At 45.0% G+C, this 22037-nt stretch overlaps 1 protein-coding gene across 9 annotated transcripts in view; it reads right to left on the reverse strand.

Annotated features, from left to right (window-relative positions):
* The window catches only part of LOC133506929 (calcium-dependent secretion activator 1), a 231611-nt gene that overhangs the window by 183544 nt on the left and 26030 nt on the right, over window positions 1-22037 (reverse strand). For all 9 annotated transcript variants that reach the window (XM_061831312.1, XM_061831313.1, XM_061831310.1 and 6 more), the window contains 2 exons: window positions 13894-14033; window positions 822-888 (listed from right to left, as the gene is read on the reverse strand). In XM_061831312.1, coding sequence (XP_061687296.1) covers window positions 822-888; window positions 13894-14033 — 207 coding nt within the window. The remainder of the gene's footprint in view (window positions 1-821; window positions 889-13893; window positions 14034-22037) is intronic.

The raw sequence follows: 22037 nt of genomic DNA on the forward strand, positions 1-22037 counted from the left end.
CCCCCCGTATGTGCACATGGTCATACTTGTCATAGTGCATTGCAGTGCATTGTCAATTGACCGGTATTTGTCAGTTGCAATATATTTCACTAGAAGCAACCAAGAGGCTTCAAGTTGGCGGTGCTCAGGCTTTTCTAGCTCCAAGTGTTAGGCCAGCTTGTGTTCATTCGACTTTGTCAATCCCCTGTCAACATGTAGCTCTGAGACAAATTCTCTCCAACGCACAAGAGACAAGCAAACCCCCACCCCATCTCACACGCCTGCATTTTGCCCATGTCCTGATGCAGTCACCAGGAAATGGCTGCTACTAGCCTGTTCGGCCCTCAAACTCCCGACAAAAAGCCTGCTTGGCTTCTCCACCATTTCTGTGACAGCCGAGAGTCGACAGCTTGCCTGCATCTCCCTTCTGCCCTGCCCCATCGACAACAACGACGAGTGTAATGCTTCCCCTTCTCCACTGTCTATTATCAGGTACCCAAAAACATAATTCATTAACCCCAGACCTTATTCATTTGCTTGGTTAGAAGGCTTAACTATAATTTTTTTTTTAAAGGTAATTCGTAAGATAGAAAAAAAAGTTGTATATTGTCTGATTTGATATTATTTACAAAATGATCAATTTGAATCATTAAATTGTCAATTGTACACATATGTGAATTTTATATGTGAATTTTATAGTAAACTAATAAAGTAAATGTAATTATATTCTAGTGTTCAGGATAACAACACATATTTCCATATTTTTAGTATTGATTTATGTTATAAAATGGGAAACATGGCTTGGGGTGAGGTATGTGGGGGGTCAGGGTAAATGTTCTTACCTGAACTAGAACAAAAAATCGTTTCTTCCATCTTTTCCATACATTTTTACCAATGGCCCACAAGTACCTGTGTGGTTAAAAACAACACATCAACATGAAAACATGATCTTCAATGACATTTTCAAGAGTGTGAATTTGTTTTAACTGTTAAAACCAGATTTAGGAAGTGATTTACGTCATGCAAAGTAAAGAGCGATAAAAATGATTTTCTGTGACAGTTACAGCAGGACCCATAAAGCGGGTGGAGGAAAAAAATCAACTGTATGCTATTCTACTGGGACATCACATGGTTGAACTGGGTTATTACAAGCAGACAATTCACAGCTGAATTTTCTTGATAAACAAGTTTGTTTTTCTCAGCAGACACACGGAGTCGGGATCATAGTAACACGACAGATGTTTTTTTTTTGTAGTCAACATTTGTTTGACAAATATTCATCATTTAAATAAAATTCCAACCGCTTCAAAGGGTTTAAGTAGTTTTTCGTATTTGCTTTGCAGTTTGCTGTGGCATTATGCACAGAGTAATTATATTATTCAGATACCATTAAAAGAAAACATTAGAGCACATGCTACAGAGAATAAAATAAACGGCTACATTTGGATCAATACTTACATAAGGAAACGTTAAATTGGTTAACAATCTGCATCCTAACAGCAGTCATATTCCGAGGAATTTGAATAACTTTCAGATCTCTTTTAAAACAATATGATTGGTGATCATAAAGAAATACGAATAAGAATAAATGGAAAAATGAACAGAGAAGTGGTTGAGTGGGATTTTGTTTGAAAAGAATGTCCGAGGGTGATGATCCACGTCCGCTGGTGCTCAAAGGCTCCTGTGAGAAACTCTGATGAACTTTATTCAAACTTCCTTTCCCCCTGATTCTTGTCGAAGGTGTGTTTGTTTTATTGGTCTAAATAAAAAATGTTTGTGGTAGGAATTGACAGCAGGGGCATCGTTAACTGAAACCTATCTGGCTCCTCTCAAACAAAACATAGATGCAACGGAAGAAAGAATGGCTGAAAAAAGCTCAGCAATATAGTCCTACAATAAATAAATATTTGAAGAGTAAGAAATTTGGGTTATTATCTTTTGGAAATTAAATATAAAACAATGGATTCGTTCTTGGGAGTCTCTTTGTTACATGTAATATATAAATAACTGTAAAATCATGGCCCTCTGAATTTCCTTTGAATACTTTCCATTAATTTGACTGATTTGCACATTTGTATGATTGGCAGTTCTTAATTATGAAAAGGTCCTAATTGTTTCTCAGAAACAATACTCTAACCTGTTTTCTAATTTTTAATCCCCAGATGTCTTTATTGTTAAGTGTCAGAAATTTAAGTTTTATGATTTGCAATGTTTCCTGGAGATTCTAATTACAGTTTTTGGCTATATATGATTTCTCTCCCATTACTTAATATGACATTTTCCATGAGAATCAACACAAATTCATGCGGCGCCGTGTCACATAACTATAGTCTCTTTACATAGGTTTCGTAATGTCACATTTTTGATGAAACTTCGGCCATTTTCCTCTATTTACAGTTTCAGTTGCTTATCATCACTGTTTTCTGCTCATTTGTCCCCCATTGCTTTTGTGGTGTGCCTATTTTAACAAACAATTATGAAATTGGTTGGCTTTGATGACAAATAGGTGAGAATAATGCAACCCAAGTGTCCTGACTGCACTAGTTTATCTACTGTTTATATGGGTCGGGTATGAAAACAGAATTGTACTGTTCACGGTGACATGAAAAAAATCAGATTCATCAAACTCAGCAAAAAAAAAAAAAAAAAAAGGAATTGATGTGCAGCGTGAGCATAGTCTTAGTGTTTGCAGTTTTTTTTTTTGCTTCTTAAAAAAATACTTTTATTTAACCCAAGATGTCTTGACTGGTAATGCCACTAGAGAGACACCAATTATATTATTCAATAAACCAGAGATTTATGCGGTATAATTCTAGAACCATGATGTACTTTTGTTTTTACTGTTAAAAAAAAGACAATTTCAGGGGGCCACCATCCTCAGTTCTGTCGATGATTGTTGACTTCAACTATGAATATCTAAAATTTTACATCAGTAACTTTTTCAAAATAGGAATTTAAAGCCCGGGTGTCATCCCTATAAACATTCTAAAATAGATATTGTAATGAAAAATACATATAACAGTATTCATTTCAATGTCTATATGGGGGGAAAAAAGTGAGCGGAGAGCGCGTCATCCATGCACAAAGTTGCGCAATTGACCCCTCCGTACAAGGCACTTAACCACGCCTCCTGAAGTAACGTCGCGCCACGTGCGCTGACGTAAGACAAACAGTAAAAATGGCAAATACAATACAATACATTCTGAACTGAGACAGACTCCATGCTTCTGATTTCATTCAAATCAACGATATAATATAGATTGTAAATACAATACATTCTTAACTGAGAGAGACGCCATGCTTCTGATTTCATTCAATCATTCACACGTAGCGGTGTTATGTTAGCGGAGAACGTCTCATTCATTTATACGAGACGTGTAGTCAGAAATATATCATCTAACATATCATCTCCGTCAATGTTTTTTCCGAGCTCCGGCCGTGTATTTGTCAATGTAACAAATTTGTAGAACTAAAACACTGCAAGTACATTGAAAATATGTCATTTTTATTATTACCCGGTGTTAAATTGAGTATTGTATTATGAAGTTTTCACAAAACCCTCAAGCTCTCATACATTTTTTATAGCATCAGTAAAATCAAAGTAATGGCTCTCAGCAGATAGATAAATAAGTAAGTGAATAAATAAATACATTAATTAATTAATTAATATTTGTCTTAAAAACTATTTGTCCTAGTCTTCACGCAATGGTTGCACAGCCCAATTATTAAAATTCTGACTTGGGTGGTTTTGCTTGTTTTATTGCGGTGTAGTAACACCAGGCAACCAGAAGAGGAAAGCAAAGGATCCGTAGTACATGTTACATCACACATGATATGTTGCATTCATAGATGAAGAAGTAACATCTCAAATAAACTAGAATCGGGTATGTCTCAAAAACAAAAATAAATTCAGCAATATGATTCGTTTATGGTTGTTCATTTTTGTTTATCGCTAAAAGAGAAGATTCAGCCATTGGAGGGGGTGATTAAAAGTTATAAGTGCAACATCTCAAGTAATGGCTCAATACTTGTCAGAAAACATTCTGTGCCTTAGAAGTCCTGGACTTGAACTCATTTGAGGAACACCAGGACAAAACATGAGTGGCTGGAGGGAGCTGCTCTGTTGACACAAGGTAGAGGTTTGACGAAAATACGTGGTCACAATAACTAAATGAGCACACAAGACATAAACAAAATGGGACATGTGAAAAAATGAAACAAAACTAAACAATCTAAAACTAAAACAGCCCATGACAGTTACAGATCAACCGGTTCCCGATATCAGTTGTAGCCTGTGGCCTTTGTCTCTCTTTACACTGTATTTGCAAGATCTGGAACTTCTTCTAACACTACTTCAACATAGTTAAACTGAACAAACGTGCAACACAACATTTGACAAGTAAGATTTCCTTTCACCGTTTATCGAATTTGGGAATATGCACAATTTCAACATGCAATATGGGAATATACACATCACTTGATTGGGAAGCACCATAACAAATGCACTCAAATACTGTAGTTTAGTGATAGTCAAAGAGCAGTACACCCTCTGTGTAGAAAAAGCACTTGTGAGAGCTCACGTTTCTTACGTTGACAGCTTGTCATGGTGCGTGATTTTGTTGACTTGTTCTGATTATGTATTGTTACATTATTGCTTTTGTCAAGTTTCCCTGTGTCACATGTTCATGTCTTGTCTGATTATTTGGTCACACTGTCATGTGTCAAATATTGTCAATTGTCATATCCTGTCCTTTTTCTTTGGAATCAGTAGTTTGGTTTCTATGTTTCTTTGTTACTTTGAATTGGGATTTTGGACTTTGTCAATTTGCCTTGTCAATTTGCATTCTTTGTTATTGAAATTAAATACCCTTTTTTGAAATTCCTGCAGTCCTGCCTTTCCCCCCCATCTTGCCTACACTTGACTCCTCCACATTTTGCCTGGCCTTCAATATCACGAAGGCCCGACCCTGACACAGAGCTTGCTCAGGGGTGGTGAAGTAGGCAGAACGCATCACGAGTGATGTTAGATAAATAATGATTATAATAGAGAAATTCAAATGACGTGACTTCATGCCTCAACGCAAAAAAAATGTCTGAAAGTCATAAATTCAGATTTCACATTTATCAGGCAACATAGAGACAATATGATTTATTATTATTAGTTGCGGCAGTGTCCCGGCCCCACCTGTGTGTAGCTTGCATGTTCTCCCTGTGCCTGTGTGGGTTTTCTCCGGGAACTCCAGTTTCCTCCCACATCCTAGAAACATTAATTGATTGGAGACTCTCAATTACCCCTAAGGGTGATTGTGAGCGTGAATGCTTGTTAACCCACCTCCTGCCTGAGGGTAGCTGGGATAGCCTCCAGGACCCTCATGAGGATGAGCGGCTTGGATAATGGATTATTATTACCATTTTTATGAGTAGTATGATTATAGTGTCATTATTATAGTGTTATTACTAGAGTAATAGTATAGAATTAATATTTTTCTCAAACACTAAAAAAATATTCTGTCACGAAACGGGGCTCAAGGGTGGACCCAAATGCACGACTCCAGAGACAGCAGACAGTACAGAGGAAACCTTTATTCGGTCCGAGGTCCGGTAGACAGTCCAAACAATCCGAAGTACTAGTACGGATGGGCTTACGAGGGTGGTCAGTGGACAGGCGTGGGTCGGTGCACGGAGAGCAGCAGTCAGGAAAACAGGAGTGCGGGAACGAGGCATCAAGAACAACGATCTAGCGGAGTATTTGTCGTCCCCCGGGTCCTATATGTACTGGGTCTAATCAGTGGTCATGAGGCGCAGGTGTGCGCCTTCTGATTAGCTGGCCATGCCTAGGCCGGGCTGGAATCCAGGAGCATGACAGTACCCCCCCCCCCCCTAACGGCCGGCTCTGGACGGCCCAGGAGCATCAGGGTGAGCCGCGTGAAAGTCCCTGATGAGGGAGCGGTCCACGACGAAGCGGGAGGGGATCCAGGAGCGCTCCTCCGGGCCATATCCCTCCCAGTCCACCAGGTAGTGGACCCCCCTTCCTCTGCGGCGGGAAGACAGCAACCGGCGCACAGTATACACCAGCCCACCGTCGACCATGCGGGGGGGACTTGAGCGGAGAAGCCAGCGACGACGTGCGATTCGGGCGAAGTCTGCTGACGTGGAACGTAGGGTTCACCCTCATCGACCTGGGCAGTCTCAGCGAGACGGCGACCGGGTTAATGACCTTGGAAATCGGAAACGGGCCAACGAACCTGGGAGCCAGTTTGCGGGATTCCGTCCGCAGCGGGAGATCTTTGGTGGAGAGCCACATTCGCTGTCCCACTCTGAACTCTGGCGCTGGCCTCCTCTTGCGGTCCGCTGCGGCCTTGTAGGCGCTGCTCATGCGCAGCAGTGTCCTCCGCGCTGCTTCCCAGGTCCGTTTGCAGCGTCGCACCACAGCCAGGGCCGACGGGACCACGGAGTCTGTGGCCAGTGGAGGAAACAGGGACGGAGGATAACCGTGCACGACATGGAGTGGAGCCATACCTGTTGAGGCGGAGAGTAGAGAATTGTGGGCATACTCCACCCACTTGATGTGCTGGCTCCACGTGGTCTGGTCCCTGGAGGCCAGGCATCGAAGACCGGTCTCCAGCTCCTTATTTATCCTCTCAGTCTGGCCATTCGACTCCGGGTGATGACCCGATGTCAGACTAGCTGACGCGCCGATGAGGTTGCAGAACTCTTTCCAGAAGCGAGCGCTGAATTGCGGACCCCTGTCCGAAACGATGTCCCGGGGTAATCCGTGGTAACGGACGACCTCGTCTAACACCAGCTGGGCTGTCTGCTTGGCCGACGGGATCTTTGGAAGCGGCACGAAATGGACCATCTTGGAGAAACGGTCCACTACAGACAGGACCACTGTGTTCCCTTGGGAGGGCGGCAGGCCGGTGACGAAGTCCAGCGCGATGTGTGACCACAAACGAAAGGGAGTGGACAGGGGTCGTAACTCACCAACGGGCCGTTGGCGGGAAGTCTTATTGGCCGCACACACCGGGCAGGCGTTGACGAACTCCCTTACTTCCTTGCTGAGGTTGGGCCACCAGAACCTTTGTTCCACCACTGAACGTGTCTTTGCCATACCCGGGTGACAGACCGTCTTGTTGGTATGGGCCCAGGCAGAGATGGGATGACGAAAAGGCGGCCCGACGGACAATCCGCGGGCGGCGGTGTCTCTCCCAGGGCCTCCTTCACCCGTGACTCGACCGCCCAGGTGAAACCGGACACGAAGCACGCCTCAGGCAGAATAGGAGCGGCCTCTGATTCCGTGCGCCCTCGCTCGTGGATCCGCGAGAATGCATCCGGCTTGCCGTTCTTGGAGCCTGGGCGGAAGGACACCATAAAGCGGAAGCGGGTAAAAAACAGGGCCCACCTGGCCTGACGGGCGTTCAACCTCTTCGCAGACTTCAGGTATTCAAGGTTCTTATGGTCCGTGAAGACAACGAACGGTACTTGTGAGCCCTCCAGCCAGGGCCGCCACTCCTCCAACGCGATCTTGACCGCCAGCAGTTCCCGATCTCCCACGTCGTAGTTCCTCTCTGCCGGGGTCAGCTTCCTAGACAGGAACGCGCACGGGTGGATCCTTACATCCCTGGGACTCCTCTGCGACAAGACTCCTCCGATTCCTGAATTAGACGCATCCACCTCCACCACAAACTGGTTATCTGGGTCCGGAACAATGAGAACGGGCGCAGTAGTGAAACTTTCCTTTAGCCTGCTGAAGGCCTCCTGGCAGGTCCCGGACCACGCGAAGGTGGTGTGTGGCGAGGTGAGCGAATGCAGAGGAGCGGCCAAGGCACTGAAGTTCCTTATGAATTTCCTATAGAAATTGGCAAATCCCAAAAACCTCTGTACGTCCCTCCTGTTGGTGGAGGTAGGCAACCGCAGCACCGCGTCGACCTTCCCGGGGTCCATCTGTATCTCTCCCTCAGCCAGGACGAAGCCCAGGAAGGACACGGATGCCCGATGGAACTCACACTTATCCATATTCACGTACAATTGGTGCTGCTGCAGACGCCGGAGCACCTCTCTGACTTGTTGAATGTGAGAGGTCAGGTCTGCTGAAAAGATGAGAATGTTGTCCAGGTATACAAAGACAGATCTATTCAGAAACTCCCGAAGCACATCATTAATGAAGTTTTGAAAGACGGCCGGGGCGTTTGTCAGTCCAAAAGGCATTACAAGATACTCATAGTGGCCTGTGGTGGGGTTGAACGCCGTCTTCCACTCATCCCCTTCCCGAATCCGCACCAGATGGTAAGCGATGCGCAAGTCGAGCTTGGTGAAGATACGGGCTCCCTGAAGGAGTTCGAATGCTGTAGCGATCAGCGGCAAAGGGTACCTGTTCTTGACTGTGATGTCGTTCAGTCCTCGGTTGTCGACGCAGGGTCGCAGCGTGGAGTCCTTCTTCTTGACAAAAAAAAAAAAAACCCACACCGGCTGGTGAGGATGAGGGGCGAATGAGTCCGGCTGCCAGCGAGTCCTCGATGTAGTCCCTCATGGCTTGATGCTCTGGTCCTGTTAACGAGAACAGTTTCCCTCTGGGAGGAGAGGTGCCTGGCAGGAGTTCAATCGCGCAGTCGTATGACCGATGTGGCGGCAGAGACTTTGCCTTAGATTCAGAGAAGACCTCCCGTAGGTCATGGTAGCAGGAGGGCACCGCGGTCAGGTCGGGGGCGGTACTAGGTTCTGTTAGCCGAACCGGCGCGACTTGAATACCCTTGTCTTCCTGGACAGCAAAACAGCGACTGAGACAGTCCTCTCCCCAAGTCTTGATCTGGCCCGTGGTCCAATCTATGTGCGGGTTATGTTCCTTGAGCCACGGGCTGGCCAGGATGATGGCGCTACTACGTGCGTTGAAGACATGGAAGCTAATACGCTCCGAGTGAGCGTCCGGAAAGCTCATACGTAGCGTCTGAGCGCGATGTGTAACCCGACAAAGGAACTTGCCGTTGGCAGCATAGGCGTGACAAAGCCGTTGCGTGGGGAAGGTTGCTGCCCCCAGCTATTCGACCACGCGGGGATTTATCAGGTTTGCGTCCGACCCGGAATCTATGAAGGCCGTCACAGTGCATGAACGGGAGTCCGTTCCCAAGGTGAGGTGAAGAAGGGACCTCCCTGACCCCGCCGCGGTGTACCGCACACTCACCGGAGTAGAGATCCTGATGTCAGAGTGCTCTGGTCGAGTCGGGCAGCGGGCGATCAAGTGTCCCAAACGCCCGCAGTAAAAACAATGCCCCTCCCGTCGCCGGCGCAGACGCTCCTCCACTGGCCCGTCGAGACCCTCCACCTGAGTGGGTTCAGCAGTGGACGACCGGGCGGCAGCCGGACTGGACCCCTCCCTCTCTCCCTCAGTCATCACGGCTAGTTGATCCTCCATTACTAGCCGCTGGTCTACCTTGAGGGCCAACGCAATGAGTGCGTCCAGCGAGGGAGGAAGATCAACAGCGATGAGGAGACCCTGGATTTGGGGGGGAAAGCCCCTGGAAAAAGGCATCGTGCAGGGCGTCCTCGTTCCATCGACTCTCGGCGGCGCAGATTCGGAACTCAATGGCGTAGTCTGACACGCAGCGACGTCCTTGATGAATCCTCATGAGCGAGGACGCCGCCTGGCGTTCCGGAGCCGCGTACTGGAAAACCTGGGTGAGCGCGCAGACAAACCTCGTCCATGAATGGCAGATCTCCGAGTTACGACTCCACTCGGCAGTGGCCCACGCCTCCGCCCTCCCCGTCATGTGGGAGATGACGAAGGCGATACGGGAGCGGTCTGTGGGAAAAGCGGCCGCTTGCAGTTCAAAATGGAGATCGCACTGAACGAGGAAAGGCTTGACGTTCCTCGAGTCGCCTGAGAATCGTTCCGGTCGGGAGAGTGGGCTAACGCCGCTAAGGGGGAGCTCCGTGGAGAAAGGTGCGGGCGGACACGGTGGTACCGGTGGAGTGGCCACCATTGGCGTGGCTACCATGCTAGCCTGGGAGGCTAGCCACGGCTCCAGCCGGGTGCAGATCTCATGGAGCCTCTTGTTGGTTACCTGGAGAGCAGCCTCTTGCTCGACTAGGCGCTTGCCCTGAGCTTGCAGCGCACAGCGGATGGCTTCAGAGTCGGCTGGGTCCATGTTTTGGCTAGATCGTTCTGTCACGAAACGGGGCTCAAGGGTGGACCCAAATGCACGACTCCAGAGACAGCAGACAGTACAGAGGAAACCTTTATTCGGTCCGAGGTCTGAGATCCGGTAGACAGTCCAAACAATCCGAAGTACTAGTACGGATGGGCTTACGAGGGTGGTCAGTGGACAGGCGTGGGTCGGTACACGGAGAGCAGCAGTCAGGAAAACAGGAGTGCGGGAACGAGGCATCAAGAACAACGATCTTGTGGAGTATTTGTCGTCCCCCGGGTCCTATATGTACTGGGTCTAATCAGTGGTCATGAGGCGCAGGTGTGCGCCTTCTGATTAGCTGGCCACGCCCAGCCCGGGCTGGAATCCAGGAGCATGACATATACTTTCTTTTAATGCAGCTCAGTATATTCAAGATATGTTAAGTACAGTTCCGTGATTGAACTATTTAGTACATCCCATTTAACATTTTTGAAAAATTTTTGTTTTCAAACATTTACATAGATGATTGTTTTATTACGTGAAAAACAGTTTAATTGGCTCATTATTTAAGTAATTAAAAAAATGGAAATCAAACTGTTGCGTTACAGTGTCTTTTTTAAAATATACTTTTTTAAAGATTAAAGTCTGTCACTTTTTTCCTGAACAAAGTGTTTTTATGTTGGTTATGATGAAGGTACTTGGAAGGCTTTCCACCCGACTAGCCGGTACTTGGTGTCAAATGTTTGAAAACCACTACTGTAGTTCATAAATCCAGTTGCCAATGTCTGTGTAGGTGTGTGTGTGTGAAGGAGAAAGATGCAGGTATCCTTATGTCCACTTGGGGTTGCCATTCTCGGGCGCATGAACATTGACACGGCCTTCCATTCATTCATACATTCATAGAGTACCCAGAGAAAACCCATGCAGGCACGGATAGAACATGCAAACCCCACACAGGCAAGGCCAGATTTCAACCCAGGTCCTCAGAACTGTGAAGCAGATATGCTGACAAGTCAGAACTGTGCCGCCATGGGATTCCTACAATGCTGAAAAATATAATTAATATCCATCCATGTTCTTTGCCGCTTATCCTCACAAGGGTCACAGAGAGTGCCGGAGCCTATCCCAGCTGTCAACAGGCAGGAGGCATTGTACGCCTTGAACTGGTTGCCAGCCAATCGCAAGGCACATGGTGACAAACAGCCCCACTCAAAATCACACCTAGGGGCAATTTAGAGTGTCCAATTAATGTTCCGTGTTTTTGGAATGTGGGAGGCAACCGGAGTGCCCAGAGAAAATTCACGCAGGCACAAGGAGAACATGCAAACTCCACACAGGCATGTCTGGGATTGAAAGCGGGACCTCAGTACTGTGAGGCCAACGCATTACCAGTTGAACCACCATGCCGCCAAATATAAATAATAATAATATATCTAATTATTACAGAGTGTCCTCATTCAGCCGTGAGTATCACGGTCTAATTAGAGCACATTGAAATTGGACTAAGTTAATGTTTATTGTTTCTTCCTTTAACTCGTTTCCTGAGCAGGCAACCCATAGATTGCCAGGCATTTTTCAGCAATTTTACTGGTACTCATTTTTCTAGCCTCACAGAATGACTATGTGAACACAAAAAGAAACATTATATTCCCTTCTTACATCAGAAACAAACTTTTTCTGTAGCTTATACCTTTCTTTAGTAATCAGCAGTCAAATATATGCAACTTTCAGCTGTTTCTGTAGGGAAAAAACTGAGAAAGTCTTTTTGTGAAAGACGACTGATAAAGCAGAACACTGACTTGGACAACAATATTATTTTCTTGAGTGAAAATCTCAAATATCTGAACATAAAACAACAATGAGAAAGTCCTTTTGACAGAAAACTAATTTATTTAGAAGTACAACTATGTACAGAATTTACATGAGACACAAATGCATGAACATATGCACAAACTCTTTTTTTTTCCCCGTCCAAATCCATTTTCTCAATATTTGAGTTTTTTTTTTTAGTTTGGACATTAAATGTAGCAAAGTTTTAGCCAGACTTGGATTTTATTCTTTGGTGGGAGTGAATGGGATCTTGTGTGGTTGTCAATATCCTTGAAACCAGTTCATTTATCTGTTCGAAGCACAAGCTTTTAGGAATATCACTATCGATACATCCCTTTCGGAGCCACTTATCCTCACAAGGAAAAAGATAAGCACAGGAATGCTGGAGCCTATCCCAGCTGTCATCGGGCAGCACCCTAACCTGGTTGTCAGCCAATCACAGGGCACAACAATTCACATTCACAATCACACCGAAGGGGAATTCGGAGTCTCAATTAAAAGCATGTTTTGGGCACAAAGGACGAAACCAGAGCGACCGGACAAAACCCACGCAGGCACAAGGAGAACATGGAAACTTCAAACAGAACTCAGAACTTTATAAAAAAATTTGTTTAAAAAATTATGATTACAAGAGACTACTCTTTATTGATTAATTGCTCTGCAAGGGTAAAAAAAAAAAACGGACACTTTTCTTGGTTGCAATCCTCGAAAGATGTTTGACTTGTAGGTGTTGAATTATTGCAAGATGGATGAGCTGGAAAAGGAAAATTGATTAGTACTGGCAACAGATAAGATTAGAGTGTAATCTGAACTAGTGGTACTAAATTCTTTATAGAACAAGAATATAGATTGAAGGAGTGTGTTTGCTTGCAAAATGTAGCTAACATGAGTTGTTAACAATTTACCTTTGTCTCAATGAGCATCTAGGTGAAGCTCGGGATGAAGCTTGGCTGCTCCATTCACTCAAATCCTGGTCAGCAGATGATCAGATGGCAAGCGGTAGAGAGCCTCTCACCAGCATTTTTGGCAATAGCTTTGCAACAAAGTGATTGGCTCAGAACATCATCCTTTTTTTGCATGATATAAGACATAATTCCTCTCAGTTGCAGGAACATTTTTATTGGCAGAATATATTTCTAGTACGAAAAGCTTTCTTTTCTGTTTTAAATTTTGTCTGCTTTATTTTCTGCCATGATGCTTGCATTTTCTCACTGTCTCCTCACCCCTGCCTTCTCGTTTTTCTTCCTCTTCTTTAATCTGAGTTAGATTGCTTGAAAATTATACATTAACTGTACAAGACCCTCCTCCACACATTGCTGTTAAAAAAAAAAAAAACGCTATTTTCTATATTGGCAGAGAATCAGTTAGCCATTTGTTCCAGTAATGAATGAATGAATGACTCTTGCTCAAAAGTGTACAATAAGACAAGCAAACAAAGTGGAAATATTCTGTCCCTAGTCAGTCGTATAAATGAAAGAAATCACATACATTACATTTGTCTTTTGTCAGACACCTTGTCTGATCTTCATTTATACATACTTTATTGAACCAACACCAAGAGCTGTATACAGCATAGGTAAGCTGATTAGTGGCAGGGAGTGAGACATAAGGTTGAAGTGGAGAGAGGCCACAGTGTTGTTATGATAAATGTGACAGTGTGACAATGTGCAGTTTATCTGCTTCAAATGAGTTGAACTTCCTGCTTGAGTCAATAGTCTGTCTCCATAAATAGTGACTTTTGAAGCCCTTGTAGCTCAACATACACATACACACAATAAAAAACAAAATAAACTTTGCATAATATTTTATGAGGGGCTACAAAGTTTTTTTCTTTTCTTCCATGTCCCTGTATGTTCAGATTTATAAAGCAATGACAAAACAATTGTAATGTGTTTTGGAATACTCAATGATAATGGTAAACTTGACAGTAGGACAAAATACTGTCTGGAAAGCTACTTACCCACAATGCTTCATGTTCTGGGGTTTATCCATGCGGATCGCCAATTTGATCTTGAGGTCAATGTCTGGGCAGCCTTTAGAAACTGACATTTTGTGCAGCTCAGACTGCTTGGAACTGTTCGGACTTGGGTGGAGGACAACCTACAAGTATTACAAAACAAAATTAAGAATCAATCTAAACTCGGAATGCGCTAATGCAGGGGTGGGCAAACTACGGCCCACAGGCCACTCCGGCCCCTTGACCAATTCAATCTGGCTCACTGAAGATTGGTACAGAATAACCCAAAGCATACCAAAATCACAACATTCATTGGACCCTGCCTATCATGCCCACTGGTTCCACCAGGCCAGGTCCAGAGATACATTGAGTTGACTTTGGCTATTTTATTTCTACTGTCTCAGGTCTGAACACTTCAACCACCAGGAATAGACCCATCCATCCATTTTCTTAGCCGCTTATCCTCACAAGGGTCGCAGGCAGGGCTGGAGCTTATCCCAGCTGTCAATGGGCAGAAGGTGGGGTACATTCTGAACTGGTTGCCAGCCAATCGCAGGGCACATAGAGACATAGAGCCTCACTCACAATCACACCTAGGGGCAATATAGAGTGTCTAATAAATCTTGCATGCTTTTGGGATGTGGGGGGGGGGGGTAACCAGAGTGCATGGAGAAAACCCACACAGGAACGGGGAGAACATGCAAACTCCACAAAGACTGGTCTGGGATTGAACCCTGTACCTCAGAACTGTGAGGCCAATGCTTCCCACCTGATCCTCCGTGCTGCCCAGGATTAGACCAATAAGAAAAAAAGTAAGCAATGAATGCTGAGCATTGATTCTGCTACTTTAGGAAATAAGTGATACATTTACACTCCCAACTAATCAGATTATTTGCCAACAAGGCAAAATTAGAACTTCAAAGGTGTTTTGACTGCACAGACTGGAATGTCTTTGAAAATGCTGTGAGCAGCCTAAAGGAATACACGGATGCTGTTACAGTCTATGTCAGTTTCTGTGAGATGTGTGTAACAACAAAATATTTGTGCACATTCAATAACAAGTTATGGTTTAAAGACAGATTTAGGCAACTCCACCAGGCTAAAGAGGCCACATATCATAACGGGGAACAGCAATCTCAGGTCTTAATGACTACAGGCGTGTTGCTTTGACATCTGTGGTCATGAAGTGTCTTGAATGCCCCATGCTGGACCACCTCAAGAGTATCCCAGGTTCCCAGCTGGACCCACTGGCAACTGAGCAAGCAGGTCTGCGGATGATGCAGTCAACATGGGCCTGCACTTCATCTGTAAAAACCTCGACAGCGAGGATACTGAAGTGTATTATCGATGTGTATCTCTTTTATTATTGATGTGTATCTTTTTATTGATGTGTATCTCTTTATTGATGCGTATGTTTTGCTCACACATGCCAAATCATCAGTTAACCTTACTGGAGAGACCAGGGCATAGGAATGTGCCAGTTAATACCAGCTTAGTCATTATGATGAAGATAGTTTGTGATGCTCTTATTTTATGATGCGGTTCTTTTGTGATGCTCTTTGATGCTCTTTATTTGTGATGCTCTTTATTTTCCTTTCATACGTTTGTGATGCGGACCCTGCTGATCGTAGGGGAATGCTGTAAGTCATCTGTATCTTTGCACTTCTGATCTGCAACAGCCATTGTCTGTCACTCATTTGTTCCCAGAATATTCTGTAAGTAAAAGCTTCGAAGAAACTGTTCATCATCTCCAGCCTGTATTTGAATAACCAACATTCTCACTACCCGAAATTAAACGAACACGCACTGAGAGAAAAAGCGGCCTCCAACAATTGGTGACCCCGACGTGATTTCGGACTGAGGTGTTGGTTGACAGACAGAACGTCGGCCGGCCAACAATTGACAAGGTGAGAGGTCATTTATCCTCCAAAAGTGATCTTCTGTTTGTTAACTGGTGTTAAGGTCCGTGTCACGTTTGAATTTGTGTCAGTGTGAAATTAGTTTCTGGCTGGTTGAACAGTGGGGAAATTGTGGGTGGTATAGTCTTGGGTTAGAGGCCCTGGTGGGACACCGTTGCGTCCCACCTAAATGGTTGAAAAGCAGTAGAGTGTGTGGGTGTACCACTCTAAAGGGTTTAGAAGTGCCCTGTGATCGGAGGTTGTGCCGACACAAAAAGGTTGTAAATCCCGTGACTGGCAGACAGACCAGTGGGTTGAAGCCAGTCCAAAACTTTCTGAACCGAGAGGTTGTCTCGTTCTTTTCGGAGAATCCTCAAAACTAGAATTCCTCATTCGAAATCAAAGGACAAAGTGTGCATTATAAAAAGTTGAAAAGAAATATCCGGATGAACAGAAGTTGAGAAGAATTACCCGGATGAACAGGAATTGCGCAATTGTAATTTTATTTTAGGAGTGGTTGTTGTCACGTGCCATCGGAACGAGAGTAGGACCCAAATGCAGGACTTGGACGATGCAAGGTAGTTCAGGGAGAAATGTTTATTATATGCCGAGGTCGGGGATCGAGCAGGCAGTTAGGTGCAGTAGCGGTAGTTGGGACGTCGGGCGAAGAGAGCAGGTGAGCGGGCAGGCAGGAGTCGGTACACAGGGGAACAATCAAAGCAGGCAGAAGTATCAAAGGAGTCAGGCTTACAAGGGTGGTCGGAGAACGGCGAAGGTCGGTACACACAGGTTCGATCAGGGATACCGGAGCACACGAACGGGACATGGCGCCGGCCAGTCGTCATCGAGGTCATATAAATACATAGCATAATCAGGCTGCATGAGGCGCAGGTGTGCACCTCCCAGTCAGAGCAACCGCAGACACCCGCACAGCCCGGGCTGGAGCGGCAGGATCATAACAGTTGTTTCGTTCTTTCAAGAATCCTAGAAACTAGAATTCCTCAAATAAAATAAGATTTTAAGAGTACTTTTGAGATAAAAAAAAATCAAGCGCTTTTGCTAAATTAAGGTTCAAAAGTACTTTTGTTTGTGAGTTATCGAGTACTTTTGAGAAAATAAAGAGGTTTGACCACTTTTGATAAAAGACGGTTTAAATCAAAATGCAGGGAGAGTTTGATAGGAAAAGTGAGTGGTTTGATTTGCGGCAAATGCCAAACCATTCTGGAGAAGTGGTGCTAAGTGAACAAGTGAGGAATGCATGTGATGTGTGTATTGGAGGATTGCCTGAAAAGGAACGAGAGAATGAGAAAGAACAGTTGAAAGAATGGATGAGGAAATGTTGTGAGAATGGATGGTTTCCTCCAATGTCTTCAACTGCGTGTTTGGTGACATTAATGAGGGAAAAAGCTTTTGCTAAAAGAGTGGCAGCTCTCAAATTGGAAGTAGAATAAACTAACAGGTTGTCTCCAAAAGGTAGAAAGGTGAGAGAGAATGCTGAGAAAGTTGTGGAAATGAAAGGGAGACCAAGAATGATGGCGATGGGATGTGCGTTAAAGTTGTCCCGTTTGGCTGTACTTGGACGAGAAACATCTTTTGGCGTTCTCTCCAAAAGACCCTTCTCACTTGTTGGATTCCAGGGTGAAGAAACTGCCCTGCAATTGACTACTCCAGTGACTATTCAATGTTTTTCACAGACTTTTTTGCTTTCTTTTGTGTTTGCACCTAACTGTCCAGTCAATCTTTTGGGCAGATATCTCCTCATCGCTTTTGGCGTTGTCTCCAAATGACCCATGTGAACCACCTTACCATGAAGCCAGGAAATTTCAGGCTCCAGTGTTGAATGTAACTGCCGGTCGACTTGAAGTAGATGTAGATGATCAAACGTCTCTCACTCACTCACAACAAACATCAAACATGAATCCGGTTGCAGTAACTCTGGCTGCTGGAGTGACCACCGCCATTAAAGAATTAGAAGGAAAATTGGACAAAGTTGTGGATTTGAGAGCTGACCCATTTACACGTTTGAATCGGCTAGGAATATACAAGGCGGAATTAAATAGACACCAAGAGATTCCACAAAATATTAGAGATCAACTTGAGGGAATCACCACTGAACATGAAGACAGAGCGAACGCTGAAGTGGAGGAGCAGAAACTTGCCCTCCGCGCAGAACAAGAAGCAGCCTGACTGAAGAGAGAACAGGAATTTTCTGTCTACACTGGAAGAGGCCCTTCAAGTGGGGAAGTGGAAAACAGGTTGTACATTGATCAGTTACAGAACCATGTAACAGAATTAAAGTGTCATGTCCAGAATCTTTCAGGTGCCCACCACGACTCTGTTCTGGATCAAATCGGAGGTCCTGAAGACCCCGAGAAATCTTCCGAAGGTCCAGCTTCTCCTCATCGGCCTGTGACTCGTTCCCAAATCTTACAGGCTCCCATGTTGGCCAAAGTTGTTGGCTACTGGTAACTCTGCTATGTTTTACAAACCTTTCTCTCCCACTGATGTGAGTGTGCTGATGTAAAAACTTCCACCTATGCGATCTGGTGGTGTAAATTGGCTTCAAGCAGTGCATAGAGCGGTTACAGGACAAATGTTAACAGCAGGTGATATCCGTGTCCTTCTTACACAATCATGTCCACTTTCACAGTTGAATACTCTGATGCAAAATTCAGGTTTTTCTACTCTCCCTGATCATCAGGGTCTTACACAAGAAAATTATTTGACCTTGCTGTAAGATAAGCTTAAACATTTCACAGAGGTCTGTGAAATGTATCTCCTCATGTGTCATAAATCTCTTTTAATTACTTTGTTGCTGTGCAGGGATGTGTGTGTGTGCTGTTTGTCTATGGGAAGTTTAAGAGCTCAAGGTGACTGCAAATTTATGATAGCTGCATTCTTGTGGGTTTTTGTAACAGGAAGAACTGTGTCTACTCAGAGGACACCCGGGCTTGAGAAGATTAACTGTCTCTGTAAAACAACTTTACTTGTCTTGTGAAACCTGCTCTCCCCCACCCTATGTGTGGAGCTCAATAAAATGTGTGGTTTTGGGGAGACTCGGAGTGAGTCTTACGTGCGGGCTGAAGAATATGTACTTCTCCCCCGAACTCTCCCTAAACTGCAGTTTAGTAAAAAACAACTCTGCCTCTGTCTCAATAATTTATCCTGGTGCCGTGACCTCTAGGTCTACATTGAGCGAGAAGTCCGTGCTTTGGACCTAACACTTGCCTGGACGCTTTGTTTCCACTTCCCGAGTGTGTTATCTCAGATATGGTGTTTGCTCCCAAAGCAGATGAGGAGGCCGCGGCTTTTGTTGACCGTGCCCTCACTGATTCTTCTCTGAAAACAGGACACGCTCCTACGCCTTCTGCCTTGCATTCGCAAGTGTTCCGAGCAGCTATTTTGAAGGGCGTTCCCAAGTCTGTGCCGCACGCCATGGAGGCCAATCCAGATCTTCCTGGTGCTGAGGATGACCGGTGGTTGTCACATCTTAAACATCATTTGAGGAGATATGCTCAAGAGAAAGAATCTAAGGTAGACAAACGCAAAAGTACAGAAACACAACTTGCTATGTTGCAATTGCAATATCTGAAAAATCAGGAAGAAGCCACTCATGCTGTGATCTCATCTCCCTCTGTCAGTTCCGAGTGCATGATGTATCAAGCAGGTTCATTCATAGGTCGAGGTGCGCCCCCTGGTGGCAGTGACATGTGCTTCAATTGTTGACAGCCTGGTCATTGGGCCCGCGCTTGCAGACAGCGACCTCAGGTGTCCAGATGGAGAGGCAGAGGCCAACAACCTGCACGTGGCTACAATCGACGAGGTTACAACCAATCCCGAGAGTGAGGACATTTTACACAGCACCAGCAGCAGGAACAGGGATATCCCCCAGTGCCAAACCAGCAGTATCTACCGCCCTCTGGTGGACAGTTTCCACAATGATGGTGCCCTGAATTCACATGTTTAGGCCTGCAGGAGCCTTTGATGATCCTGACGGTAGTAGGATTAACTATATCATTTATGATCGACACAGGAGCTCAGCATTCTACTATCACAGCCCTGCCACCTGATACCTCTCTTACCAGGAAAACCATCTCACTTGTTGGATTCAAGGGTGAAGAAACTGCCCTGCAATTGACCACTCCAGTGACTGTTCAGACTTTTTTGGTTTCTTTTGTGTTTGCACCTAACTGTCCAGTTAATCTTTTGGGCAGATATCTCCTCATCGCCACATGCCCTCTCGTCAAATGCAGCCCTCATGGACTTATCCTGGAATTTCCGGATGGTAAAACGTACTACTGCACTGCCGCCTCTGCCTCCGGTGCCACCTCCCAGTTTCCGCTTGTTGAACAACGCCTTGTGGCATGCGCCACTGCCGACATCTATTGGACAAGAGTGGATATTGACTCCAGTGGTTAGCTCGAGGCTGAGCACTTTTGGACTCTCTGGTCACCTTGGGTCCGTAATCTCAGATCTTGTGATATGGTAACTGATTGTATGCATTGCACTCTGTACTATGACAGATCAGGAGAAGAGATCTATAGCGAGGCATTTCAGGACATTGATAACACATGGGAATTGAACATGGGTGATTTGTTTGTGGGCAAACCAGGTGTTGACTTTTCGGTGTTTTTGACTCCTGAACAACTCGAATGGTATAAGATGGCTGATCCTCCGGATCCTTCTATGCCTCCTTGTCACCCACATGTCTCCTTGATGGTTTCACCTCAGCACACAGGGAAGGATCTTGGTCCGTTTGTCCTGACATGCACACAGGCCATAGATTGGCAAAATTCATTTCACTCTCAATTGCTCTATTCCTCATCCCTTGATGCTTATTGGATTCAGTCTAACACATTTTTGCCAACTTCTGTTTTGGAGCACCAGCTTCTGGATAGGCACCATGGACGTGAAACAACTGACAGCGACTTTGCTGGTGAACTTCTTGATTCCATTCCTGCGTCGCTGTGGTCCACGAATCCCACTGATGTTGGTCTCTGCAATGTCTCACCTTTTGCGTTTCTGATGAAACCAGGACAAATATATGTTCCCCAATACTCTGTAAAAGAGGCTGGGATGGTTGGTATTTCGGACACAATTGACGGCCTGCTCAAACCATGGGTGTTATGTGAAATTCCTGAATCTGATTATAACACACCAATTTTACCCGTTGAAAAGAAGACACTGGAAAGTTTCGCATGGTCCATGACCTGCGAGCAATTATCACACTCATTTCACTTGCATTGACTTGGCTAATGCTTTCTTTTGCATTCCTCCCCATCGCTCAATGAGGCAAATTTTTGCTTTCACTTGGACAGGTGTTTGTTACTCCTACAATCACCTGCCTCAAGGTTTTGTCCTTTCCCCCGGACTCTTCAACAACTGTCTTCGTCAGTTGCTGTCTCCGCTTGAATTGCCTAATGGAGTTCTCCTGGTGCAGTATGTGGACGACCTCTTGCTGGCAGCTCCATCTGAAACTTCTTGTCTTGAAGCCACCAGGTCTTTGCTCTCTCATTTGGCCTCTGTTGGCCTGATGTGTTCCAAGTCCAAACTTCAGATTGCCCGACCACAGGTTTCCTACTAAGGAAGAACACTCACTTCGGACTGAACTCTATGAGACACCGCTTGAGAACCCGGACTTCATTCTTTTCACAGATGGATGTTGCTTCAAGGGCAACGATGGCCTACAATCTGGATTTGCAGTAACCCACCCCACAGAAACAGGTTTTGAAGAAGTCCAAGCTGTAAGAATTTTAGGCTCACAGTCAGCACAAAGAATTTTTGGCATTGACAGCAGCTCTCAGGTTAGCAGAAAACCACTCAGTAAACATTTACACAGATTCAACGTATGCAAACATGACAGTTCATGTTGCATTAAAAGAATGGCAACGAAACAATTTCCAAATTGCAACCAGTACACCCATTAAACATCAGGACGACATTCTCAAATTGCGAGATGCTTTACTGCTCCCAACAGTGGCAGCAGTAATAAAATACAAAGGTCAATCTCGAACTAATGATTTTGTATCATCAGGTAACAAATCAGCAGATCAAGCAGAAAAAAAGGCTGCAGGGTACCGACCAACACTCAACTCATTGTAAGTGAGTCTGAATATGAAAATCAACAGGAGGTGACAGTAGAAATAGTTAAGATGTAGCAAGAAAAGGCAAGTCCAGAAGAAAAGAGTGGGTGGAAGTCGAAAGGGGGTGTCAAAGATGAGGATGGCATATGGCGAAAAGAAGGTAAAT

This window comes from Syngnathoides biaculeatus, chromosome 10 (assembly GCF_019802595.1).
Source record: "Syngnathoides biaculeatus isolate LvHL_M chromosome 10, ASM1980259v1, whole genome shotgun sequence".
Classification (NCBI taxonomy): Eukaryota; Metazoa; Chordata; class Actinopteri; order Syngnathiformes; family Syngnathidae; genus Syngnathoides; species Syngnathoides biaculeatus.